Consider the following 27,926-nt stretch of genomic DNA (forward strand, 5'->3'; position numbering starts at 1 on the left):
GAAGTTGATGTCATAGTGGAGAACTTGCATTATAAAAAGTCTCCATGAAATTAGCTGACAATTTAGGGAGATGTTTTCACACTTCCTCGTTCCAGTTGGATACGTATAACAAAACAAAAACAAAAAAAGTATAATAATTTAGCCTACTATGAACCAAAGACAGTAAATTTAAAATCCATCTAGTGAGTTTCTCTATGCAAGAAAAGGCAATCAACCTCAGACTTCACACAGTGCTGCCATCTATCGGCTATGTCTGCAGTTACCCCTACTTGCTTCTCCTGATAACTTTACAGAAATAATGACAAGTAGATACAGAAAAGTACAAATAAATATAAAATGCACATCTGGCAATTTCGTTTTGTAATTTTGTTTGATTTGATCGTTTCTTGTTGAATCTTTAGACTTAAACAATCACGTGACTTCCAACAGGAGGGACTTTTGCGTGGCTTCTTCAGGACAGTCAAAGGGACAGTCCATCGAACTGGATGATCAAATAAAATCTCCTGCAAAATCATGGACCGACTTGCGACCGTCATTGGACAACAACATATAGGTAAACAAAAGCAGACATCGTGTTTTGTCGTCATAATAACATAAAAAAATTTAACTATCACAGACGCTCTAAGATGTAATTTGTCATCCTCGTGACTGCTCGCCTGTCATTAGCGTTCTAACCAGAATCAACGTTCTAAGAACGCATATTTACTTAATGAAATCATGCAAACTCATTTTAAAATATTTAATGAGTTTATGCCTCCACAGGTCTGACGGTGGGATTGAGTTTGATGATCATCGTCGTGATTATCGTCCTTGCGGCGGTTGTTTACACTCCACCGGGATCTACAACGCGCTGCTGGAGAAGAAGCAGGAGTGAAGAACAGCTCTCCCTCACTGCTAACAGAATTTCATGACCACTAACAGAAAAACACGTGAACTTTATGGATCTCAGTGTTGGAACCACTATGGGAACTTTTTATCCCTTAAAAAAAGACTTCCAAACAAATCACAGTTTCCAAAGACGTGGAAATTACAAAATTTGTGTACCAGTCATACAAATGTAAATCCTCCCCAGCAGTCTCTTTAAAATGATGTTTAAAATACTTATTAGGACTAACTGGAAAAACCATGGAAAAATCTTGGAAGTTCATTGGCAAAAAGATTATGGGAATCCATAATTATTAATTAATTGTGTCCCTGTTGAACTACTACTAAAGAACATTTTAAGCTAGAGCTGTGTTTACTTTCCCCAATTGTTACACATTTATTAATCATCCATTATTACATCTATTAAACGATATATAATTAACATGTGTATACTTTGTCAATGTTGATCTAATAATTTAGCCAAGAACATGAGCTCAATATCTACTCCTTAATGTGGTTAGATGCCATATTGAATTTAAGGTGGATGAAAATTAGGCTGTGAGGTCTTTGTAATGGCACGAGCTGTATAAAGTTTCTTAAGTTAAGAAATATTGAGATGGTCCTTACAGAGGGTGAGGTTGGATCCAGATCCTGTTCTTCCTTCCCACCTTACATTTACCTAAAACAAATCTGTCTCCACTCCCTGATTCCTAAACCTGTCTTCCACCTCCAGGATGGATCTTGTGTACTGCCGTAAAGGGTTACTGGAAATTTTCACAACTGTCTTATGAGTTTTCATTTACTGAAAGCTTTTTTTTTTCTCAGAAAGATGTTTCATCAGCTTCAATCCAAGTTCAATTACAAGTTCCAAGTTCAATTCCAGTAGACAACCATTACATGGACCAGTGCTCTGTGGAAAGGAAGAGAGTGCACTACTGCATATTTCTTTTTCATTTAGGCAACTAAAAATGCTGCTGCTGCTTCCTTTTATTTGCTCTCACATGGTGGACACTGCAATTATTGTGCAATTTTGTGCTGAGATTAAACAGGATTTTTTTTAGGACTGATCACAAAATGATAAATTGAGTGCTCAATGCAGCTCAATATTTTTGAATATAGGTGGTTCAGCTTTATTTAGATTTCACTTTGTTACCATAATATATATTTATTTTGTTTGAAAGAGAGCATTACAATTCTGTGAATTGTTTCACCCCTCCAACCCCCTTTCACTCTCACGCGGCAAGCTCTCGGAGTCAAACTTTAATTAAAAGACTGCTGTTTATCTGTCTGTCTGTCCCCTAATCTCAATCTTGTCCTCCCTGCTCTGCCTGCTAATCCACAGAGAGACAGAGATACGGTCACTGACAGATGCAGACAGCATCATGCATGTGATAACAGACAGAATGTGAGACATGTCCATGCAGCTAAACAATATTAACATGGAGACACAGGAAACAATGTCTCTCTGTTTTTTTTTTTCCAGTTTTTGAAAAAAGAAAAACATCATGGTATGTGATTTTAACTGTATGGAGGAAATATAAGGAATAGTGATGCGTTAAATAACCATTAAGACATTCGACCACTGAAAGCAATAATGTTGTAAGATGAATCCATTTATCAATGTCAAAACACTCACAAAATACATGTTCCCCTCATTCCTCTTTATTGCGGTGTCTTATTGCTAATCAATATGTTTTGTATCTCCGGCTGAGTGCTTGTTTACTGTGACAGAATGAGTCTGCATTGGCTGTGGTTTTTTCCCCACAAGCTCTCTAAAGCACCAGCATGTTACATCTGCTGGGATGAAATGGGGGATGGAGCTCAGAGTGGATGGGGGTATTCAGTAATCTGTAACCCAGATATTTTAAAGGATTTGATCGTTTTTTCCTACATGCACCCCACCAGAGATGGTCTGCAGTAGTGAAGTATTTCTAAATATGATAAAAAAAGATCTTGGATAAAACAATTAGCTGTAGACTTATGATAAAGCCCTGGAAATAGCACCCTCCTCCGTACAGATGCAGTCATATGACACATGGGTGACAGGGCGCTCTCACCAGATGCCGCCTGGCTGTGGAATTCTTTACTCATTTCAGCCAGGGATTCATGGATGCCGCCATTTTCAGAAGACCAAGACTTTCACATGTCTGTGCATTTTTTGTGCTGTATTGTTTTATGACTAACTGCTCACTTTATCAGTTTCTTTATTCTTCTTGTATTCTTGAAATTATTGATTTTTGCCACACATACTGACCAAAAACAACAACAACAAAAAGCAATTATAAAAACTAAAATTATTTAGTTTTATTTTATTTTCATTGTTTTTATGTGTACTTTTATAGTTTAGGCATTTGAAAACATTCTTTTAGCTAAAAATAAATAGCCTTTCTTATTAACCCTTAATTTGTGCAGCACACTGACAAAAAATAAGCAGATACAATATATATATATATATATATATATATATATATATATTATTTTAATATTTTTTCATCTGTATTTCTGTATATATTATTTTAGACATTTGAGAACAATCATCAGCTAAATAAATAAATAGGCCAAATAAACATATATCAGCTCAGATAAATTCTCCTTCATCAACACCTTATATGTCTGAATTTGAATTTCAAACTCAAATTTAATTTTCGATTAACAGCCAGTTTTAGGTGAATTCTTTATTTGTGTAATTGCCATGTGGAGCCCAGGAGACTGTGAAAGACTGGCAGCTGATAAACAGCCTTCCTCTTATTTGGGTGACGCAAATGTGTGGTGTGTGTAGTGTTGTCATCAGTTGTCTTGACTGCATGAGGAACAGGTTCCCCGTCTTAATGAGGATGATAGGGACTAACTGTAGCTCCCTCTGAAACATGACCTTAGCATCAGTCATCTAGGAGCGGATTGTTTACTGTCACCTTGAACACAGCTTCCTTAATGTTGCACTGAAGAAGGTTATCATGTATTACTTAGAGTCCAAAGGTTTTAAATGAAGCTTTGAATAGTGTTACAATGAGATTACATATTAGATAAGATGTAGGTTTTCTGTTTTAGATGAGTTGACTGATAATACGGACATGACAGTTTTTTAGGTTAAGTATTTTAGGTTCATTGGTATAAGGGAAATGTATATTTTAGAAAATAAAATCTGCATGTCTCAAACTTTGATGTAATGTTTCATATGCTTGTCTGCTATGAAGTAATGTAGCTCAGAAATAAATAAAAGCTTAAAAGTAGCAAATAAATTCACACCAGGGTGTGTTGAAACAATAAAAGCAAAGTGTGCATAAATTATGTATAAATTTTGATTCAAAGTGCATTAATAAAATTAATGGCTCTATCTATCCATCTATCTATCTATCTATCTATCTATCTATCTATCTATATATATATATATATATATATATATATATATATACTTTTAAAGCTTTTTTTAGCTGATGATGTAACAACTCATTCAATTTTTACAACACTCTAGGTACCCAGTAGGCTAATAATAAAATAATGAAGGGAAGATAGTTATGAACAGTTTTTTGAGCTGGCACTGAAAAAAAAGTTCAATTAGTACGTCTTTCCATGGTAACGCATCATTTAGCGTCATTTAAAAAAATTCAGAGAGAGATCAGATAACTAACAGGAGGGGAATGATGCCTCACCCCTTTATTAAGTCACCGTTTGACAGCGGGCACGCATCGCGCATGCGTAGAGCAAACAGACGTGAGCAACCTCGAAGACGCCGCGCGCACATCTTCCTATGTGCGACGGCACCCGATGATGTGAGTTTGGCTGATAGCTTCTCTTACATCTTGTGTTCCTGGACCTTGAATGGCGCTGGTCACCGTACAGCGGTCGCCAACCCCTAGTACAACCTCTAGTCCATGCGTGTCGGTGAGTTTCTTATCCGTTTCACCAGTTTGGTTCTACTTATTAAATGATTTTTCCATGTCCAAGCTAAAGCAGCAGCTAGGGTGTTCACTCGGTCTGCGCATGCGCAGAACGGTACTGAGCTTATCAGTAGTTGATAATGCAACTAGCCGCTTTGTTCTGTTTAAACGTTCGTAATTTAATGCTTGATATGTTTAATGTTATTTTAAAAACACAAAAACTTTACTCCTTTAAAGTTGGCGAGTTATTAGGTAGGAAAAGCGGTCGCTTTTTTGTAGGTTGATAAGATAGTTTTGTTAGCTTGTTGCTAGCTGCTGATCTGCAGTACATATTCAGTGACATCTGGACTTCTGAAACTGTATTTTACTGCATTGTCATTCTGATGCATTTGATTAATATAATTAGATCGATTATTAAATAATGGGGACGTTTCTTAGTTAAACCTGAAATATGGTGAAAGCACACAAAATACATAATTTAATGTTACGTTCCTAAAACTTCACATGTGTATTTTGTATATGTGTCATTTCACTGAGTGCCTCTGTTGAGGTTAAAGTTTTGCACTTTTGGAACAAATGTGTGGATGCTTTGGCCTGATCCAGTAACGCAGACTCTGTATTTTTCTCATGAACTGGTGCAATCTGATAAAGTAGCCCAGCCCTGTGGTTTCATACCACTTCCTCAAATAATTTCTCACAAACTCACTTTCACTACATTAATAAGATTTGAGGTTCAACATGAAATACACATATAATGTTTGTCTGTGTTGCACAGACTGACCACAAGTTGCCTCATCTTTTGCACATGCCGGTTGACAGCTCAAAGAGATGCAGTGTAATGAGCTTTAATGCAAAATTGACTCATGCTTTGAGAGTTCCATCAATAAAAGTGTTGAAAAGGTGATTGTAAAAATTGTGACCGTAAGTCTGTATGTCTTATAGACACTATTTTGAGATCTGGACAACATTGTCTAGTTGAATACGTTTGCTGATGTAAAAGGGGGAGATGGTGCATGAAAAGTGGGTTAGTTCTGTAAAGCCCACGTCACGTTTTGTCTCATCTTATGGTACACAATGAGGAATTTTCAGAGACAGACTCTCCCCATGGCATGAGATTCAAACCCTGCAGCCCATTTCTGTACCCAAAAGTATGATGCAACTCTGATAGTGTTTGATGTAAATAAATTAGATTTTTGTAACGGTATAGCCAACTACTTGTATGAAATTGCAAATATAATTCAATCAAGTGTTTTATTGTTTCCTAACATTGAGAAAACCTGCCTCAACAAATTCACCTGGCCTAAAATCTTGTGTATATCTGGGTTAGCACTAGGCCACATAAAGGCCACAACCAAATTGGAAAATTAAGTTATGTGAGTGAAATGAGCTACTTTCCCCCCCATTACCAGCTGCCAATCATGTGACCCCATTGAGGCATCCATGTGAGTCATCTTGTGAGATGCCTCAAGGTTTTCCAGACAAAGTCCTCAGTGAACCTATCCCAGCGGGCCTTATTAGTATGCCAAGCTTGACGTCGGCTGTGATGCGTGTCCGCATGCAAACTTTACATGCTGTGAGCTTGTATTTGGTTACCAAATTAGCCAGTTTCTCAAATAAATGCAAAGAGTTACATTGTTGTACATTTTCATATTATTAAAGCAATATATTTTGTCACAGACACCTTGAGTTCATGGCACTGCAGTGCAGTTTACACCGTTGTTTGCTATCTCAGCATATTTTTGTCAATAGCATATGGTGATTATAGTCTGACTTGTGCCTTCTACATCTTATTTACCATAAGCAGAGTTGTTGCCTGATCCCTGAGAAAAAGTACACTGGGATTGGTATTACTGAGACAGGCATCATGGATTAAACATAGGCCCTTTGTGAGCAGAGGAAGCCTGAAGCTTTGCAGTAATCACACATCTGCTTGTGAATTTTATGTGTGTATATGTGTTTGGCTTAGCTAGGAAATATGAGTGAGAAGGTTTAGTTTTGAAAGATAACATGATAAGCAGGCTTGACTCGTCATCAGTATGTAGACAAAAGATTCTCCTCCATAATGAACCTGCAGATGGAGAAGGTATTTTGAATAAACAGCCCCTCTATTTTTTTTTTATTTTTTTTTTGGTAATGAGGTGTTTGGAGTGCCTGTGCACATCTTTATGTTGGCCCCTCACCTATGATGATTTTTTTCCACAACTAAGTATTCTGAACAAAATGATTAATGCAACACTTTTGTTTTTGCCTCCATTTTTCATGAGCTGAACTCAAAGATCTCAGACTTTTTCTATGTACACAAAAGGCCTGTTTTCTCTAAAATACTGTTCACAAATCTGTCTAAATCTGTGTTAGTGAGCACTCCTCCTTTGCCGAGATAATCCATCCACCTTACAGGTCTGGCAAATCAAGATGCTGTTCCTTAGGCTTGACTCAATAAAAGGCCACTCGAAAATGTGCCATAGTGGGAAGGTGTGTTATTCATGCTGCAGTTCACAGTTTGTTTTTACTAAACTTGAAAAGCATTAATAATTATAATATTATAATTATTATTAGAATAATCATTCAAAATCTGTTAAAAAGTGTAAAGGCGTATTTAAAATGGAGGACACATTTTTGTGTATAAATTGTATTGTTTGCTGTCACTTTCTAAATTGCTTTCTAAAATATTGGTTTGTCAGCCTGACGATGCAGAAAACTGTACAGGCAGGAGTACGGTTACAGTAAGTTGAGTGGGTTGAATTTGATGCTGGACCATCATAATCTTAGTAAATACTCAAGGTCTGACCACTTTTTCTGTCTCTTTCTGCAGGAGGCAGGCAGTGCTGAAGATGACCGACGCTCTCAGCCCAGAAGGTACCTGCACCTTACCTCATCTCATGCATCAGCATGCTAAAATCCACATTTATGTCTCATATTTATGACAGTCTTTTTTGAGGAAAGGGATCATATAACTTTTTTAAATTCAGTTTATGATGTGCAGTATCTCCACCAGGGGGAGTATTCTGAACAGTACATGACTAACTAGTGGAACAAGACTTTAGAATTCAAACCCTGCCACATTTTCAGCATTGATGTTTGTTTCAAGTTCAGAATGGGGAGCCGCATTGTTTGGTCTGCCTGTTTTGGTCAGATGTAGGCTTAGTGAAGAAATCAAATTAAAGTAAGAGTGGAAATTGACCTATGATTTCATATGATGTCACAAACAGTATATTTTACTGAAAAAGAAATACAAAATTTGATGATTAGTTAGGTATTATGTAAGTGAAACCATGAAGATGGTGTCCTGTGACTACCTTGTGAACATGACTGTGCAATCCAGTACACTACAATATTTGCATGAATATCAGTTTTCTGTATCTGAGGTCAGCGACATTTGTGTATTTTAGAGTACACACGTATGTAAGTGACATCAGACCTGTTTTTTTTGCAACTGTTTCTTGTTTTGGATTATTCAATTCTTTCACGCGATCACTATTGTGGTTTATGCTAAATTGGACATCAAATGCGAATCTATACATAGATTCCCAGACAAAATTAGATTTCTGCAGAATTTTAATGGCATCATTCAAAAATCTATGCATTTTCTACACAGTGTGTCCATTTGTTTATTTTAGCTAATTTAATGATGCTAATAAAAACTAATAAAATTGTAGTACTCTACATTTTGTTATATTTAACTCCATTTCCCCAAAAAAGTAGTGCAAGTGCAAAAAAATATTGACGACTTTGACATTCAGTCATTCAGTATATGTTTTGTTAATATCTGTGTGGTTCAGATACTCCGTTATCACTTACAGTAATGTGAAGCTGTTTTTGCACTGATAGCAGACTTATTACATTATGAATAAATCTGGTATCAGTGCAAAAGCAGATTATACTTTTGCAATTACACACACATTTGCAAATATGATATATATATATGTGTGTGTGTGTGTGTGTGTGTGTGTGTGTGTGGGTGCGTGCAATTGCAAAAGTACATGATTGTGAAGCTCTGTAGCACATGGTTGACAGTGTAGGGCTTTCATTAGAGGTTCTGGACAGGGTTCAGACTCTGATCTAATTTAAATCATAAGAATCGTGGTGGACTGATAACTATTCAAGCTTAGTTATGCAACACTGTTTGGCTTGTTGGAATCATCTGGGAGGGTCTTACATGACATCAGCCTTTTGTTTGTGTAGTATCCAAGACAAAAACTAGAACCCTCAGGTCAAGCTTACAAGACACCCCAAAACTTGGCACCCTTAATGCTGTGCCACACATGTCTTCAATTACACGGCATGTTAGGTAATCCTATGACGAGTATGATGTCATTTCTTTTCGATATTCTCATATTTCTTTGCTTTGTATGTATTTTCATTTGCCCCATTGGCACCCCCATGCAACAACCTGACCCTGGATTATGTAACATTTGGCCTGTATTAAAACTATATTTTGCTGTGCACAATCACTTAAGATTTCAAGGGGTGCAGAGGGGATCTGCAGCACTCTCAGGAACATAATATAAACATAATGCTTTTTCTAATGCTGCCATGTACGTTAAAATTCTAAAGTTCTGGGTCTGTAGGATTTTTGATCTTTGTTGAAAATACAGTCACAGTTTTTTTTTTTTTTTTTTTTTTTACTGTCGCTTTATTAATTTCTTTCAGGAAAAAAAAAGGTTGTAGCTGCTAAAGAGATTTTTGAATCTGCATGTCTGGATTGTGGTACATATTAGCCGGACCGTCATCAATATTTGCATTTATTTTTTTTATTTTTTTCTAGGACTATTAAGTCATAACAGGCCTACTGTGCATTTATTGTGTTTTTTATTGGACTATTTGGTCTTAGCTGGCCTGCAATACATTTGCTTTATGCACTGGCCTCATTCCAGCAGCTCAAATTAGTCTTGGGGTTGGAGAAGGGGGTGGTTAAAGAGAAAGCAGGAAATATAGGCACCAGGAAACAGAATAGAAAAATAGATCCAGCTTATGGAGAAAACTTCTGAGAAAATTAAGGCTCTGCAGAGTCAAAGCAGTGTGGGCCAACAGGTTCTTCTAGACCACGTACAAATATATATTTATGCATGTGTGTGTAAATTATTTCGCTTTGATGACTGTTAGTCACAGGGGTGGGCAAAGCAAGTTTATTCATGCTTGAGTTTCTCTCATTTCACCTAGATTTCTTACCAGGTCAGTTGTAAACATGTCAACCGGTAGAGCTATAGTGCCATGCTATTTATAATGTTGTATTTTTGCTGCATAATTTAATGCAGACAGCTGCCTTCAGTGTAGATAATGTTAAAATGTAGTTAGAAATTTGGTTTAGACGCATTGAGATGCACCACACGTGTCCAATGTGAATCACACACGAATGCTTCTTCTTCTAATATAAAATATTAAAATATATATGATTATTAGATTTTTGTTTTTTATTTTATTAAATGTATTAAAAGTATATATTTTTAAATAATTAAAATAGATAAAGATAATTTTTTTCTGTAAAGTATTTAATTCACTGGCATAAAATTTCAGCAACAACTACTGTGTTGTGAAAAACACTTACTGTTACTGTAAAATAATGACTCATAACGCAATATATGATTTTGGTCATACCGCCCACAGGATTTCCCATGTGGCTGACCATTTTTTTACGGAGTAGGAATTGGTATCAGACACATTCCCAGCTCCAAGTATAGGAAACAGCTGGCTCTTAAGAACACTGAAGTTCTGAAATGGGGGTAATCAAGGGAGCATCCATAATCTTGGAAGCAGTAGTGACCTTTTCCAGGACATTGCATGCAAGACACAGCCATTGCACAACAGGGACTTATAATTTTGTAAACATGACATGACAAAAGCAACATCTCAAATTACCAGCCAAGAAAGTCAAATGGGAAAACTCTGATATAAATACAAAGTAGCTTACACAACTCTGAGTGTGCTAATAGGCCAGAGGTGTTTTTTTTTTTTTTTGGATAAGGCTTCAGATGTTATGTGCCGTCAAAAGAGCAAATGCGTTGGAAATCGGAATGTGAAGTATTGTAATTTAAGGAAATGAATGGGTTTGTTTATAGCATCTTGTGATGCAATCAGCTTTAAACACAGAGTCTACGTCATGCATTCACACGTGTGGCAGACCTGTCTTTGATTTAGATTTAAGTGTGTTTACATAAAATACACTTAGACATGTATAATAGTGAGCTCTAAACAAGCAGTCTTGATGTTTCTTTGAGGGAACATAGACTAGTATCTCAATATTGATTCCCAGCAGTCCGACTTTAATTTGCATTTGGTCTCTGTACTAACTGATGTTTATCTATCAAACACAGACATCTTGTCTGTATTACACTGTTCCTCTTCCAAGCCATCACACAAATGTCTTGACGAAGTTTAGTGGTCTACTTAAGGCTTTTATTGAGACATACATGGGAATTGCAGTGGTGTGTGTTTAGTTTACCCATAGGTCTGGGTCAGGTAGGGTGACCATATGAGCCATTTTCCCAGGACGCGTCCTGGCTAGGAATTCTATATAGCCTAAAACATCCTAAGTAGTTTGACCAATAACATGCAGGTACGGTACATAATAAACCAGTCATGGGTGTGAGAAGGTGAGATCTACAGAGAACGATCAAAGCAATGCAAATACACATACATGTTAGGTGTTTATTCGTTCATTCAACTTGAAGCGTCGCTGTGCACCGATCATTGTGTGACACCAAAGTACCAAGAGAGTGATTTTAATGCATAAGGAGCCATCTGCTCTGCTCTCTATAGCTCTTATGAATGTCATAAAATGATCGATCTGCACAGCACAAACATCCAAAATCTAGATATTTTAGGCAATATAAAAATCCTGGCAAGGACGCATCCTGGGAAAATGGCTCATATGATCACCCTAGGGTCAGGTCATTGCCTTTGACAAGGACACACTGAAAAATAGACTGAATCTTGTGATGGGCCAAATATGTGGATTGCAAAGAATGATCTTTTCCTGCTAATGAATCAGGAAGTAAATGTAATTAATGATTTACTTGAAGAATGTAGTTCCTTGCTGCCAGAATTGTGGCTCATTTTGTGGTACAATCAAAATCAGAATCAAACCTCATGTATTTGCTGATGTTTGAGTCCATATGATATGATTTACCTGTGTAAAGCTATATTGTCTTTTCTATCTGAGAAGTCTGTCACTCAGACCTCATTTGACCAAAGGCTTGGATTAAAACATTTCTCAAGAGGGTCTTAAAAGAGCATAAAGGTGAATCTCACAAACCTGTAAAGAAACATTCCAAAGTTTTTTTTTTTTAACCTCAAAATAAAATAAAAGGTAAAGTTTTTTATGTAAATTATATGTATGCATCTTGGTATTAATGGTTTACATTTACAATATGCCCGGAGACACTAAAGTATAAATTAGAAATGTACTTTTTTAAAGCAAGCAAGTAAAGCAAATAAATAAATAAACAAACATTTCTATTTTGGTGCTAAATTTGACCTAGACATGTTTTGTACGATTTACCCGTAAACAACCACCCATAAAAGTAAGATCGTTGCCTGTTTAAACCTGGCCTGCTAAATTTATTTATTTTCCCCTGTTCCAACATTATTTTTAAACCTCCTATTCATAGAACGACTTGGAAAAAAAACTGTCTGATCTGAAGGATGCACTGAAGTGCACCTCAGACTCTGATTTCGCAGCTGAGGTTGTTATCAGGCTCGTCGCTGTGTCGTTGCGCGGGTGTCTAAAGTGTCGGCCGTCTGTGGAGTCCTGCAGTGGACCCTTCCTGAAGCACATGTCAGCAGCTCCTCCTTCCCTCTGTTCAAGCATTAGTGCGCCGCACCGCAGTTCTTACAGACTGAGTGATTGAAGAGGCTCGCCGGATCATGCCAAAGCAAATATACATGTAGATTTTGTTTTGTAGCTTTATACGTTTTCATTTGTTGTTTTATGCCTGTTTAGGGGCTGTGTTTACCGGGTTTAAAAGAAACGGTTAACTTTTTGAGACTGTTTTGTTTGTTTTTATTAAATATTACGCTATTTTAAGGCCACGTTGGTTGCCTTTTAAGGCCTGATGGACGGGTCATTTTAATACTATTTAGCATAGTGGACAACTCATTTATCACCCGATTTATTTATTTATTTGGGGTAACTTGTATTATTCGGGGAAGAATAATGTCTGTAGAAGGGTCTGTCTAAGGATATCCGGCTCTCTGGTCCTCCGTCATGACCCTGGAGAGTGTGGCGGTCACGGAGAGCTCCTCTGCCCAGGGATTCTGCTCCTGCTGCGGGGCAAAAATCATGCCGTACTTCTCCGACAACGCGGTCGCTTCTCAAAACCAGATCAACCAGCTGTAAGTAAAGTTAATCGTATTCACCGCATTTACGAGCCTAGTCGTCAAACCTTACGCACTGAAGTCTTTATTAGTCTTGTTTGTTTTTATCACTGCACTGACTTTTCTCACGAATGCAAGTGGTTACGGTAAATAATACACTGCGAAATGCTTCTCGTCACATCTGGAAGCAGAAGTGGATGTTTCTCAAGCCTTTGTGACGTATCTGTTGTGTGTTGTGAAAGATGACAGTAGAGCGGTGTGATTCACCAAACTGTAGACGAGGTTAAATGATGAGTCGTACTAAAAGCGGGCCACAGGGTTTTACCTTAACCATATAAAGTCATGAATACATTGTGATGGTGTCTCTAGTACTTTTCGGGAATCCAACATAAGTAGAGGCGATCCGTAATGGCATGTTTTAGTTGTATTGTTTGTTTTATGTTTAAATAATTAAAATAAAAACAGAAGTGTTAAAAAGTTTGTGGCTCACTAAGAATAAGTACTTTGCTGAATAAAAGTATTCATAAAACAAAATCTTACTGACCCCAAAATAGTGTATAATTTTCATTGACTTTTTACATTTTTCATTTAACTGCAGTGTTATTTGGTAGCTTCTCATATTGAAAAATATATGAACGAACATAAGGCAGTTTGATTTGTTTGAGTTTGAGTTGTTGTTATTCTTTAATGTTTCAAGGATAGAGATCAGATCATGAGGTCTTTGATGCAAAGACCAAGTGTAAATGTTCTCCAAGCTGATAGGTATCAATGTGTTTTTAGGAAGTTGTTCGAGACACATGCAAAAGATGTGACTTGGCTAAGTGTAAATGCATGAATTTGCTCTTGAGGCTACACAGAAGTTTAGGAAGTTTAGGATCTCCAAAGAAAATGAGGTGCATTACAACTGTTGCCACTGGTATTGTTAGAGTTAATTTTGTAGAACTTGTTGAGCTGGGTCAAGTTCTGCATAAACTTTCCCGTCAAGCATTTGTACCATTATAAAAAAAAGTGAACTCAGTTAAATTTGCATGTTGTGTGGGTATTGCAGATATGGCGGGTATCTTTTCTGTTTTGTAAGTGTGATGTACAGTATGTACCCCATCAGATAGCAATCGATTAATATGCATGAAATTACCAAATGTAAAATCTTTTTGAAGATTGACACATTTGACTTTCCATTCAGGATTTTATATTTATATATTTATTTATTTATTTTTGCTCTGGCAAGATGCCAGCATTAATTATGAAAACATGTTGATGGATCTCACAACAAACCTGTAGCCAAACTGAGCTCTTACGTCATCCGTTGAATTAGATTTGAATTTTTTTTTTTTATCACTCGCATAACAATGTAGTTTCGACCACAGCTTTTGCATACTTCATGTCCAAGACCCCAGACAGTGTGAAACCTCAAAGTGAACATTGTGCACTAAATCCAGTTGCTGTACACCCCAGCATACTGTGTAATCTGTAGAGTCAGGCCTAAACTCCAGTTGATTTGTTTTTTTTTTTTTATGCTTCAGTGCATAGAACAGAGATATATGGCTTTGTTTTTAGACTACTGACAAATGTCAGGTGACTGCTTAGTCCAGTGTTTCCGTTTTCCTTCTTAAGCAGAAGAATCAGTACTGCTGTAATTTATATTGTATTAGTAGGAAAGACTTGATCACTGGGGTGGAGTTCTGTTTTATCTTGCGAACAGTAGATTTGCTTTGATCTGTCAGATAGGGCAGATGATACCTGATGGGAATTACTGTGATAATATTTAAGCATATAAAAACCTCCATTACTCCTCATACACTGCCAAGGCAAACAAAGCTAAGACTAGGTCTGTGTTTGTCAGTGAGCTTTAATGATTAACTTGGGAAATTACAGGTGTGATGTACTGGAAGGAAGTTGAGTAGTGTGTTAAAACTTGCCACAGAATTGCCTGCCTTGACTTCAAACACTGTGACGTAGAGAAGCTAAACAAATTCCAGGGAAAGTTAAATATGCACTTGATTGCTTAAAGGTTGCCAATGTTATGGGGAAGTCTGAAATAGTTCGTTGAAATATAGGGTGTAACTGGTTTTGTAAAATTGCTTCCTCCTAACTCTTAAAAATTGTGTTGAATCATCAAAACCCAGCTGAGATGATGCTAAAAATTGTTTTTAAAGCAATAAAATACTAAGTATTGACAACTAGGCTGTATAAGCTATTATTTAACATAAAGAAACGGTATAACATAACTTGTTTAAAAACATCCGTTGTTTATGGCTATAACTTCTATATGAGAAAACAAATCATGATGTATGTTTTTATGATTGCTTATGTGTTTGTACAGCACTTTGTTCAATGACAAGTTGTGTAAAAGTGCTTAATAAATAAATAAGGAAAGGAAGGAAATCAGAATTTGGGAAACTGGATTCATGTCCGTGTTATTTTAGCATTATTTATGTGCTATTATAGTTTTAGTAGTTTTATTGAACTTATTTCAGTTAGCTGCCAAGCAAACATTTCAAGTTTTCAAGTTGATCTAAAATTTATTTTTATTTTTTTATTTTTTCAGCTTTATTGCAGTTGCCGGAAATTAGTTGATATATTTTTAGCTTTAAGTTCAAATTTCAATGACAGGACTATAGAGTCCAATAAAATAATTAACAGGCTTGTATTTAATTACACCTCAGAAAAAGCAACTCTTTTCTCCAAATTGACTTAATTTCTGCTGCTAACACAATTTTATTTTGTACTCTTCTTGTGAAGTGCTTAAACACTTTTTTAAAATTATTATCAATATATTGCTTAAAACCTAAAAATATAATCTTACACGCCAAAATGTTTGAATTCATTTCATAGTTCCAAAAGTGGTTTCTTTGGCCTCATTCACTGACATTTCTTCTCTGGATTGACCCTTCACCAGAACCCCCTCCTCTCTCCTCAGTATGACTTCAATTGGTTACCCGTGTGCACCAATCAGAAAGCAGGACTGTGAACCAGAATAGTGCCTTGCCATCTTATTTAATTTTAAAAACTAGGGCTGTAGTCAAAGTTTTACCCTAGTGTTTGATTGTCCTCATTGGTGTTTTCCAAACCTTTCTCTATCTTCACATATCTCTCGTTTTGTCTATTTATGTCTCTTTATTAGTGGCAAGGGGCCTCATTTCTGTCTCAGAAGGTGACAGAATGCCATCTCCTGCTCTCGCTCTGAATCTCTCAGGCCTGAACTCATAAGGCCTTCAGCCCGGGCCTATATTTATCCCCTCCCTAGTGGGAGAGCGACTAATATGGCCAGGGACAGGTGGGGGTCAGGCATCTTCAGCTTGTTGCGTGGCTCTCAATGGCCCCTTACATAGTGATGATTGTGTCTGTGCCCTAACAAGTACTGCCCAGTGCTTCGTGCCAAAAGATGACCCTCCCACCCTCTTTCGTTCTATCTCTCCCTAAGCTGTGTAGACGAATGCAGCCAGGTCATCCGTTTCCTCTCTCTGAGCGATCTAAATTTTGTGTCGGCGTGGATGTTTATGCCCTTACATGTCTGCCTCGGTGAAATACCAGTTGGATCGCATGGCCCTGGTGCCCTCTCCGCTCCCTGCACACGGATACTGCATGACTTGTTCTGCGAAAACCAGCGTCAAAGCTTTTTGGACTTTAGTAGATTAGACTGCAGTTTGCACAAAGTAAATTGGTAATTAACCTGAAGTACTTTTGTTAAATGTAATACTCCATCTTAAATTGTTAAAAAAAAAATTTGTGTATGAAGATTTTATGAAAATAATATATATATATATATATATTTATTTATAGTTTTAGATTTTATCTTAAAATATTTATTTGCAAACTACCAGACTAAAGATAATCTTTATCACACCCTGATGTTGTAATCAAATAGTTTGCATGCTTTCTGCACAAACTTACAAAGTTTTGCCCCAAACTCTCTTTCAGCTGTCGTGTTTGGTTACATGAGATGATATACAGTAGCTACCAACACTGTAAAAGTCCATCAGCATTCATTTACTCTGCCGTTTATTTTTAGGTTTGTAAAATTAGCCACTGCCCCAGTCTGCAGCTCATATCCCCTCATGTGCTGATAGATGATGCCTAAAGCATGAAAGTGCAAAGTGCAGAGCCTGGAGAGAGACTGTACTAAACTCTCACTTTCTGTCTCTCCGTCTGTCTGTCTGTCTTTTGGTTTTTATTTTTATTTTTTCATATCTAGCTTCCTGTAAGAGTATTCCATAAAGCATTCTCTTAGCCATACTAGTTGCAGCCACGGTCCAAAATAATTTTTTTTATCACACCTGCCAGTGGCAAGTGTGCCCTGTACTGGCCATGAAACTGTGTTTTGCTTTTTTATTAAAATTCAAATTAAGTTTAAAATGTGATTTATTCCTGTGAAGGCAGGGCTGAATTTTCAGCAGCCATTGCTACATTCCATGATTCTTGAGAAATCATTCTAATATGCTTATTTGGTGTTCAAGAAACATTTATTCTAAATAGATTATTTTAGGAATAGAAAGTTTAAAAGAACAGCATTTATTTTAAAAGGAATTTTTGTATATATAAATGTATTTTTGATATAAGTGTCTGTCAAACTGTCGCTTATGATCAGTTGAATGCATTCTGTGCTAAATAATTTGTTTTCTTTTAGACCCAAAGTCCCAAAAGGGATCAGTACGATTTTATTACAAAAACATGAAACCACTTTGTCTTGACCAAATATTTTTCATTTTAGTGTTTGCATGTTTTGTATAGTGTAAAACACCTTTTTTGTTTTTTGCTTTATAACATTTTGTTTCCTAATAAAGTTCTAATAATTTTTTTATAATTTTCAAATTAATAAGTGGTAGTTTTGGACCCTGGGGCAAACTATAAAAGAGAGAGGCCATGACATAGACAGGAGGCTAAAAAACCGACACTAGAGAAGGGAGGAAACCGCTGGATCAGGGGTGACTGGGATGTGGGAAATGAGCCCCATTGAGCCTGATGTTTTTTTCCTTTGTGTTTTTATTCGGGGTGTGACTGCCCAGGGCTTCTCGCGTTCCCTCTATTCTGCTGTCCTTCCTCCCCCAAAATTCTGAGACCGAGAACTAGTTTCTACAGAATTTCCCAGATTCCGAGTTGGACATAAAAAGTCCAGAGCCTGTGGCATGTGATACAGGAGCAGCAGTTTATGAGCGTGCCCTCGGGTCGCTGTACGTGTTGAGTTGAAGGTGTTGCTTCGTAATGACAGCTGTTACAGGTCAAACGTCGCCCGCTCTGTTACCGAGCCTCTGTTGGGCAGAGGCCATAGTCAAACTGATAAACTACAGCATCTCCATAGTGATTTCTGGAAACAGTCTCTCTCACACTCGGCATGAGCCGCTTCATTTATTTCACAATGTCACTCTGCGGTCTCTATGAGTGCATTTTTTGCTTCACTGTGGCTTTCAGATATCACACATCTGTACCATTTAAAATCTGAATGTTGACCATTTAACTACCTTTTCTATATTATTATCATATGTATAATAATAATCTTTCTCTCTATTTGTATTTTTGTCATCAGTATCAGCGAGAACTTCCTAACCGTCAAAGGTGCCGCCCTCTTCCTCCCGCAGGGAAATGGCTCCTCCCCTTCTTCAGCACCCCGCATTACACAGCGGCGGAATAAACACACAGGTATGAAAAGGCTCTCTTGACACATTCATTGTGTGATTCTCCATCTGTCAGATGCAGCTCAATATAATGGTTATATGGAATCAGTTATTGACTCTGTTTTGAGTTTTGCTTTGAGCTATACTATATGGCAATACGTAAGACCCTGGAGATGAAGGACATTTCATCACTGAGGAATATTTTTGTGCATGCATTTGCATTCATTTTGATAGACAAACCGCTGTGCCTGCAGATAGACAGCATTGATTTCATTATGAGTCCCATTAGCTTACAGGAATGCATTATGAAGGGGAACTAGGAACTGTCAGACAGTCAGTCAATAGGAACTGTCAGTATTCTTTAACCTTTTTTTAATAACAAAAGTATATAATGATATACAGTGTTTCCAAAAACATCTTTGGCACATTTGCCACACTTACATTTTATTGCATTAGATGACAATATATCAAATTTAGTATGCATTTCCTTTTTTTATTATTATTATAAAAGTTGCAAAAACGCTTTAAGCAACTCTCATTAACCTTTCTTGTATTTAATTCTCCAGTTTGTTTTAATATTTCTATTCCTGATTTACAAGCTCGAGCTAATCAAACTCGAGCCTGACAAAGAACATTTGTCTCATGTGGGAGGAAGTGAAATTGACCTCGGAGTAATTTAGATTATTAGCTCACCCAAAAAATTAACATTTTTGTCATCATTTATTCACCCTCATTTCGTTCTAAACCTGTATGAGTTTTCTTTCGTGTTGAACATAAAGGAATATATTTTAAAGAATTTGTAAGATCCAAACGGTTGTTGGTCCCGACTGACTTCCAGAGTATTCCTTTAACTGTAGTATGCAAATGTCACAGCAGTATTATCTGGGAAGTTTATGGTTGTTGAATGGTTCATTCGCAGGTGACCTTCAGCAGCATTTGCAGACCATGTTCACCCTGCTGCGTCCAGAGGACACCATCCGCCTGGTAATAACTACCACCATTCAGACATTATAAATCAAAACACAGGCAACAGAATGCTGATCGAGTCTCTATCACAGGCTGTCCGGTTAGAGAGCGCCTACACCCTACATACACGGTACATGGTCATCGTCTCCACCAATGGTAGACAGGACACTGAAGAAAGTGTGGTTCTGGGAATGGACTTTGGCAATTCAGAAAGGTCATTATAATGCAGATGCTTTGATACATTCATTTTTCATTTGCTGCTCTAGAAGGGTGGTGCTCAACATGTGATCATGTGTTTCCTGTAGCACTTGCACAGTTGGGCTGGTTTTACCCTTGTGGAGCGATACGCTTATACACTTGGATGGAGATGGGTGAGGCATAATTTTCACACACAAACCAAGTTCTGCATTTTTTAGCACAACTTTTACAAAGTGTTCAGACTGAGCATGTTGTATTCCTTTTTTTAGTGGCTTCAGTGTGTCCACCGTTAACCGAGTCCATGTCTTCAAACCGGTCTCGGTGCAGGCCATGTGGTGAGTGTCTAGAAAGACAGCTTTTTTCACATTCATAATTTTTTTTACTTAGTGTTAATGGATTTTCTCTCTCGCACATACTTGCAGGTCAGCCTTGCAGTCCCTGCATAAGGTTTGCGAGGTGGCCAGATGTCATAACTACTACCCGGGGAGTCTATTCCTGACCTGGGTCAGTTACTATCAGAGCTGTGTGACCTCCGACCAACACTGCATCAATGAGTGGAACGCCATGCAAGACGTCCAGTCTCACCGCGCAGACTCCCCTGTGCTGTTTACTGACTTGTGAGTTGTATACATGTATACATAAATACACACACGGTACATATTTTGAAAATATTTACATGTATATACATTTATATTTATATTCTTATATTTTAAATGATATATAAGTATATTTAATATATAAACATAACATATTTATCTTAAGTATATACATGTATGTGTTTGTATTTATATATAAATAAGTATACACGTATATATTATGTAAACAAAAACGTTACATTTTGGATGCAATTAATCGCGATTAATCATTTAACAGCACTTAGTAAAAATAAAAATAAATGCAGCCTTAAAAGTAGCCTTGGTGAACAAAAAACTTACAAACCCCAAACTTTTGAATGATTTTGTAGTTCTCACTTTTTTGTTTTGCTCTGGTGTTGTGGAATATGGGTCAATGTCCTTATTAAGCAAGGGAATTGTTATTGTGCTTTCCATATTTATGGCCAAGTTAATGTTTACAAAACTTAAAGTCAATAATGTTGAATTGCAGTGTTTTTTGCTTGTAAATCAGTCCTTGTTTTTGGAAATGTGAGACGTGCATGTGGTTGTCTGATGCAAGCTCAGTCGAATAGGCCAGGAGGGCAAGTTTGCATCAGAGCAAGACAAGAAGGCATGGCCTTCCCTGAATAGAACGACATGTTATTGCCTAATTGATGAGATGAACTTTGATGGTGTAATCTTTCTAAGATGTTGCCTAGACTGTTGGGGGGAATTTCCCCACAGTCAGAGGCATTTCCACGTGCATGTGTTTTTAAAATGCATGACTCTGGCTGCTTGCTTTTTATAGCTCCACGCTGAGATAGATTGATTTACAGTCGGAAAAATGGGTGGGATAGATAGTGGCGGATGGATGGAAACAGGTGGCTTGAGAAGGGGAGTGAAAATTGTCGATCTAGTTGATATTTTGTGAACCTGAAACAGGGCAACAAGGTTGAGCCATAGTTAATGTTTTCCTCGAGGTGAGAGGTCTTATCTATTCCTTTGAGACATCCTGTGCCCATTGAATGAATTTGATTAACTGACACAGCTAAGGTAGTGTAATATGGGTGCTTTACATACACATAGGAATATGATGGGATTGTAACTCTACACTGTCATTATTTTTTGAATGGTCAATCAAACTGGCATGTGTAAACACGTTTAACTTTCCCACATTGGGGCTTTTTGCCCCTCGGATTGTCAAACCCATTGCCCTCATGCACCGCTACCAGCTGAAGGTGTTGACCTACATTAGCAATGTGTTTTTAAGGTTACTGGTAGTGATTAAGAAAACAGTTCAGTCCCCTGGGAACCAATCAGTGCTTGTGTTGCTATCAGTGAAGAGACACTTGTCCCATGGTGAACCCAACACCAGAGGCCTAGGGATGACGCACATTTACCATTTGCACGTTGCATATTACAACAAGCTGGGATTTGATTTCAATTTTTTTGTTTAAATCACGGTTGAGGTCTTCGGTTTTTGTGAAGCCATACTTGAAAAATTCAACTCAGACATACAAAGACTCATATGAGATGAGACACACCTCACATTGAGACTAAACTGGATGATTTATGATTCTGGGTTTCATGTATACAGGCCAACTGAGAGAGAGCGCACAGAGAGACTGATTAAGACCTGTTTGAGAGAGATCATGATGCAGAAGGACCTGGAGAACGTCACTTCGAAAGAGGTACAAACAACCATTGTGCATATTGTATGCAACCAAGTAAAACCAAATAAAATCTTGATGGTTTAGATAATACCAGTCAATCGTGAGGTTCACATCAAAAATTGGTAACGTGTTGGATAATAACTTTTCTATTCAGATTCGCACGGAGCTAGAGATGCAGATGGTTTGCAACCTGCGGGAGTTCAAAGAGTTCATCGATAATGAGATGATTGTCATCCTGGGCCAGATGGACAGCCCCACCGAGATCTTTGACCATGTCTACTTGGTTGGTCTCTCACCCAGTTGTCTATACTCTTCAATGAAGAGGACTAATCTACTGTGGACTTTTAAAACAGGGTTGTCCAGTCCTGCTCCTGGAGGGCAATTAGCCTGCAGAGTTTAGTTGCAACCCCAATTAAACTTAATCAAGGTCTTCAGGCGTACTAGATACTTTAAGGCAGATGTTTTGGGGCAAGTTGGAGCTATTCTCTGCATGACACTGGCCCTCACATAGCAGTTTTGGACATCCCCCGCTTCAAGAGTAGCAAATTTAATGTTCGAATTCTGTTTGTGTTTTCAGGGTTCAGAGTGGAATGCTTCAAATCTTGAGGAGCTTCAGAACAGTGGGTAGGTGACGTTATTATTCCAGGCCTCTCTTTTTAAACAAATACATCCTCTCGGCTGCATGCAGTCATTGTTAATCTTACCACCCCCACTTCCTCAGGGTTCGCTACATCCTGAATGTGACGAGAGAGATTGACAATTTCTTCCCCGGACTTTTCGAGTATCACAACATCCGAGTATATGACGAGGAGGCCACAAACCTCTTGGAGTATTGGAATGACACCTATAAGTTCATTTCCAAAGCCAAGTATGTAGAAAGACTGCTTCTGCTTTTGACAGTTCAATCCATCCATTCGTCGTTCCCGGTAGTGTGCTATAATGAAACTCTTGTCATCCAGGAAAGCTGGGGTGAAGTGTCTAGTGCACTGTAAGATGGGGGTGAGCCGATCTGCCTCCACCGTAATAGCATACGCTATGAAGGAGTACAGCTGGGACCTGGAGAGAGCTTTTGACCATGTGAAGGAACGGCGCTCTGTCACCAAACCAAACCCATCTTTCATGAAGCAGCTTGAGGAGTACCAGGGTATCCTGCTAGCCAGGTATGGGCCACGCACATAGAGCCTTAGGTCAGAATAAAGTTCCCTTCATCCCACACACACACTTGCCTTTTGAATAAAGGGCCAAAGAATAGACTTACTGACACACATTGACCTTAGGATTTCATGCAATTCTTTTTCTCTAAAAAGAAGGTCAGCAGGGTTAAGCAAGGTTAAGAGTTTCCATTGAGTAAATGCTCTTTTGAATTAATACCATTTGAGTTTCATCGGCATTGTGAGCTAATGCTACGCAGGTCTCTCCACATTCCTTTTGTTCGCAGCTTTTACTGTCATAATTGCTTTCGTGTTTGTATTCCCATTCACACACCCTTAACTATTTTTTACGTTTGAAAGATGTCGCCGCCCTCTGTGATTCAGCCAACCTTTAATGTTTCCATCACATCAATGAAAGACGTTCATCTAACACTCTTGTGTCTCTTTCTTTCTCTTTTGCTTGCTAATGTTTTCAGCAAACAGAGGCATAACAAGCTGTGGCGTTCCCACTCAGACAGTGATCTGTCAGAGGCTCACGAGCCACTGTGCAAGGCACCACGCTCGCTGGACTGCTCGGACCCTCACAATAACAATGGTCCTCCTTCCATTCAGCAGATGCTGGGCATTGCTGTGATAGAGTCCCTTACCAATCCACAGTCTGCTGCTGACAACACTCATACCAATTTGGGCGAGTCGCCCTCTAAGCTGGCACATGAAGACCCCATTCTCCCGCCTCGTCCCAGGCAACGATCGGCCACAGTAGTGCCTGATCATTATATGGTGAGGAACTCTCGTTTGAACCTTGTGGTGAGCGAGCCTATTGCACGTCGCCATCCTCCTCCCTCTCTACATGTACTTTCACCAGAGGAGGGAGAGGGCAATACAACTTCAGACCTCCACGCCCAGTCATCTCACAATGTGCCTGAGCCAAAAACAGACTGTGTTGAGTTGTCCCCAAACACCCCTGATCAGAATGACTCTTATCAAGTGTCAGAAACTTTAGAACTATCTCTGGAAAGCAATGTCAGTAAAGATGAAGGGAATCTGCCTTCTCCAAGCACGCCCGAGGCTGACAGCCCCTCAGGAGCCCCTGCGGTGTCCGAGCTGGACTCCAGTGATGATAACAACAACCCCAACACTGCAGATCTGGGAACAGCAGACGACTTTGTGGATGCCGGTGTGTCCTGCCTCAGCACAGATAGCATTGACTTCTTTAGTGCCAGAGAGAAATTCCTCTGCATGTCCCAGGATAGTCAGCCCGCTCGCTCGTATTCTGAAACAACCACTGTCTGGTCACCTCAGTCCAGATGCACCCCACCCTTGGCTGATTCCAGTGAGGAAGCTAATGAGGTAAGAGTTGGCCATCCCTTCAGAGATCATTGCACTTCCTGATTTATCATGCTTAAAGATGAATGATAAAACACACATGGGAATGACTCATTTATTAATCTAACAGTAAATGATAAAGGAAGTATGTGCAAGCGACCCCAGTACTACACTGCCTTCTACTGGTCTAGTCTAGAATTGCCTTTAAAGGGACAGTTGACCCAAAAATACAAATTTGTCATTTACTCACTCACATGACAAAAAGTCTGACTTCTGTGGAACACAAAAGGACAAAATATTGGCTTTCAATAAAAATAAAAATAAACTTTATTATGGTATAGTGAAATGCATGGTGAAAATGTCCATTCTATTGTAGACTCAGAAGACTGGGAAATATAAAACTAAGTTGAATTTAAGACAAATGCAAGGGTACTTAAATGATGACATGAATGAAAGTATTTTCATTTTAAGGTGAACAGTTCTTTTAATGTGGTAACATTTACGTTAATGTGGTAAGCTCTCTTTGTTGAGAGTGAAATGGAACTATGTAATAATTACCTCTTGTAATTATTCCTTTTTGCTTTTCTCCTTCCTAGTGCCACACCCACTCAGAGACCAATAGCAATGCCGTGCCCCTCCTCCCTCACAATGACAACAGCGTGTGTGTGCGTCATATAGTTACTGAACTGGAATCCATATCACACACCTGCAGTCCACCACTGGCACGCAACTCGCCTCAAACATCTACACTGGAGGAGGTGGATGAGGAATCAGCTTCGGTTCCTCATTCTCCCCCTGACAGGCCCTCAGGATCCGTGCGCCGGGCCACCGAGCAGTTGGAGCTTATACTACGTCAGGGTCAAGAGGTTTCTTCCTCTCGGTCTCCTCTTTCTTCCCCATGCTTGGACGGTTCAGAGCCACACTCCAGTAAGCCAGAGGGCACTGCAGCTCTGACTTGCACTGAGCCCCAGAAGGCTCCAGATGGAAAACTTCATGACACCAAATTGCTCGATGATGAGGATTCTGGTATAATCCCTGATCCTTCCTTCTCAGTGTATTTTGAAGGGAGCGTTTCAGTGGAGGCTGACCAGATCACTTTGAACCCCACTCTTGAGCCCAGTTCTGGTTCTTCCTCTCTGTTGTGGCTAGAAGGGGTGACCGAGTTGGAGACCGACGTGGACGACCCGTTGAGACCCCATGTCCGACTGGCACATAGCAATGAGGACTTGCAAAAGATCCAGGAGACTCTTCGAGAGCTCCAGGCGTTTTTATATGAGGCTGGAGGACTGGAGTTGTGCACTGGACAAGTTGAGGAGAACCAGTCGCCTGAGGACAAGCAGGACTTGATAGATGGGGAGCAGCGATTGGAGCCCAAGGCACCTGCGATGTGGCAGAGAGCCATGGAAATCGAGGCCCGTATCAGACAAGCTGGACTCACACCTCCTTCGCTCATGAAGCGCTCTGCCTCACTCGCTAAACTGGACAGGCTAGAGCTATCTACTAATGACTTGAGTGACTGGGACTTTCACCCGGCAGTAACAGGGTTTCATCAACCCTCCTCTTCCTCTTTATCCACCTTTGACTCTTTGCCACTGAACCACAACCACGATGACGCCCATAAAAAGCAGCGTGTTCTACCTCAGAGTCCTTCTGCCCCTGATTCCACCCTTCAGGTGGAAAGGGCTGAAGGCTCCGCCCACCTCTCACCCTCATGCCCACATCAGACTCAAGTGGGTGGAGCCAATCCCCCTGAACACACCTCTGTCCAGCCTACCGTTTCGGTGTCCACGCGACAACATGTGAAGACTCACCCCATTCGTCGTTTCCGCAAAGCACTGGACAAGAAAAAGACAGTCACCGTTTTGTACAACACCATGTAACCACAAACTTTCACATGCTGGTTTTAGCCGCCGTGAAGGACTATCTCAGACTGCACCCAATTTAAGTTTCATTCAGTAAAGTCCAAGCTAAACTTATATGCTTAAGTGTATGCTACTGTAGGTGTGAATGAGGGGCATGTGTGAGCGAGTGAGTCTACGTCAGTTTTGTGTTCAGAAATCTTTCAGGTAGCAACTCAAACAAGGGGGTTGTTTCTTCAACATGCACTTTACTCTCTTGTTTTTCATTTTTATTGTTTTGTTTTTTTTAGATAGCATTTTTATTCGAATATTGTTTGCACTGTCTTGAACGGTAGAATTGACTGTATGTCTGAAAGCATGATTCTGTTTGAAACCAAGGTAAACTTGATAAACCTTTTTTTATCCTGTGCTTTAGCTGTGACTATTATAAAATAAAACTGCACTATTTTAATTATTTGTCAGTTATTCTTTCTTTAGACCGTTTAATACTTTTAGGATTGGTGGTAGAAGTTTGGTGGTGATGGTAATTATTATTAAAGTACTATTATAAATTTGTTTAATACTGTCTTCTGAATTTGGCTGAACAGAACAGAACGGTCTACCCTGCTTGTCTTTTAGTTCTGTTTGAACATTAGCGCCACAATGTGGTGAGAAGCACTACTGCATTACAATGTAATGCTGTGATTAGCTTAGGGATTGCTGTATGTGCGCAATACAAGCCTTTAAGCATTATTGTAACATTCAACTTTTTCTTGTAATTTAAGTTAATTGAAATGAGAATCATAATGTTTAACTAAGCCAATTAAGCATTCTGAAATATTCTGAAAGTCCTTATACAAAAAGCTATTTCAAAGACTTTTAAAATATCTTGTAACATCCCTTTGTGGCCATTATATTGCTTTTCGCTTAGCTTACGAGGACACCCTTGATGCATATTAGTGAAAGTAATGAGAGACTAAGCATAATCTGTTTCACCAAGAGTCCATTTTTAAGTGGCTATTATGTTTAAATATTCTCATCGTAGTACCTGAGCCGACTGACTCTGATTAATATTGTTCACTGGTGTTGACTCACTACATAGCCAAAGCTTCCTCTAGTCTGCTGATTCATACTGGAAATGGCACAGTGATGCTTAAAACACTCCCCTGATAGTCCCAAAATAATCATAGGAATTAAGGTGTTTGAAGCATTTAGCAAATGGCAAAAAGCTATTTCAAATGATTGTTGAACCCCCTGGTGGAAAATTTAATATGAATCTGTACTTTTTAAAAGCGACATGACAGTACATATTTAGCAGGCCTAAGTGATGAACACAACAATTATGTAGTTATCTGTCATTTATCATTATCATGACTCTACCATCTGAATGTCTCAACAGAAATCGAGTCTCATCAAACAAGGCAACATTTGTCCAATTTTGGTGAGCTTGTGCAATTGTAGCCTCTTTTTCCTATTTGTAGGAAAGTTGCTCTTCTATCAGCTTGAATCAGTCG

The 27,926-nt window shown here is 38.6% G+C and overlaps 1 protein-coding gene and 1 long non-coding RNA gene across 3 annotated transcripts; both read left to right on the plus strand.

Moving 5' to 3' along the window:
• The first annotated feature begins 435 nt into the window (after positions 1-435).
• Positions 436-1,306, plus strand: LOC113114877 (uncharacterized). The gene is made up of 2 exons (XR_003293797.1): positions 436-553; positions 763-1,306. It is a non-coding gene; the product is annotated as an uncharacterized LOC113114877 (long non-coding RNA).
• A 3,245-nt stretch (positions 1,307-4,551) lies between these two features.
• On the plus strand, positions 4,552-26,884 carry LOC113114828 (protein phosphatase Slingshot homolog 2-like). 2 transcript variants are annotated; one of them, XM_026281880.1, is made up of 15 exons: positions 4,552-4,746; positions 7,555-7,598; positions 18,580-18,692; positions 19,587-19,651; positions 19,726-19,847; positions 19,939-20,004; positions 20,101-20,166; positions 20,254-20,448; positions 22,022-22,115; positions 22,252-22,380; positions 22,675-22,721; positions 22,819-22,965; positions 23,057-23,257; positions 23,725-24,598; positions 25,171-26,884. In XM_026281880.1, the coding sequence occupies exons 1-15, from the start codon at positions 4,684-4,686 to the stop codon at positions 26,452-26,454; spliced, it is 3,510 nt and encodes a 1,169-aa protein (XP_026137665.1). In that variant the 5' UTR covers positions 4,552-4,683; the 3' UTR covers positions 26,455-26,884. The 2 variants fall into 2 exon arrangements, with proteins under 2 accessions (XP_026137665.1, XP_026137664.1); XM_026281879.1 differs by lacking the exons at positions 4,552-4,746; positions 7,555-7,598 and adding an exon at positions 12,551-13,073.
• Positions 26,885-27,926: the final 1,042 nt, after the last annotated feature.

Source organism: Carassius auratus, chromosome 15, assembly GCF_003368295.1.
Source record: "Carassius auratus strain Wakin chromosome 15, ASM336829v1, whole genome shotgun sequence".
NCBI classification, from domain to species: domain Eukaryota; kingdom Metazoa; phylum Chordata; class Actinopteri; order Cypriniformes; family Cyprinidae; genus Carassius; species Carassius auratus.

Bases quoted from the DNA above. Each gene is read 5' to 3' on its own strand.
- LOC113114828 (XM_026281879.1), top strand. From the start codon at position 12,946: ATGACCCTGGAGAGTGTGGCGGTCACGGAGAGCTCCTCTGCCCAGGGA. The intron at 19,652-19,725 runs GTAATAACTACC...TCTCTATCACAG, and splicing joins CAGAGGACACCATCCGCCTG to GCTGTCCGGTTAGAGAGCGC. The intron at 24,599-25,170 runs GTAAGAGTTGGC...TCTCCTTCCTAG, and splicing joins CCAGTGAGGAAGCTAATGAG to TGCCACACCCACTCAGAGAC.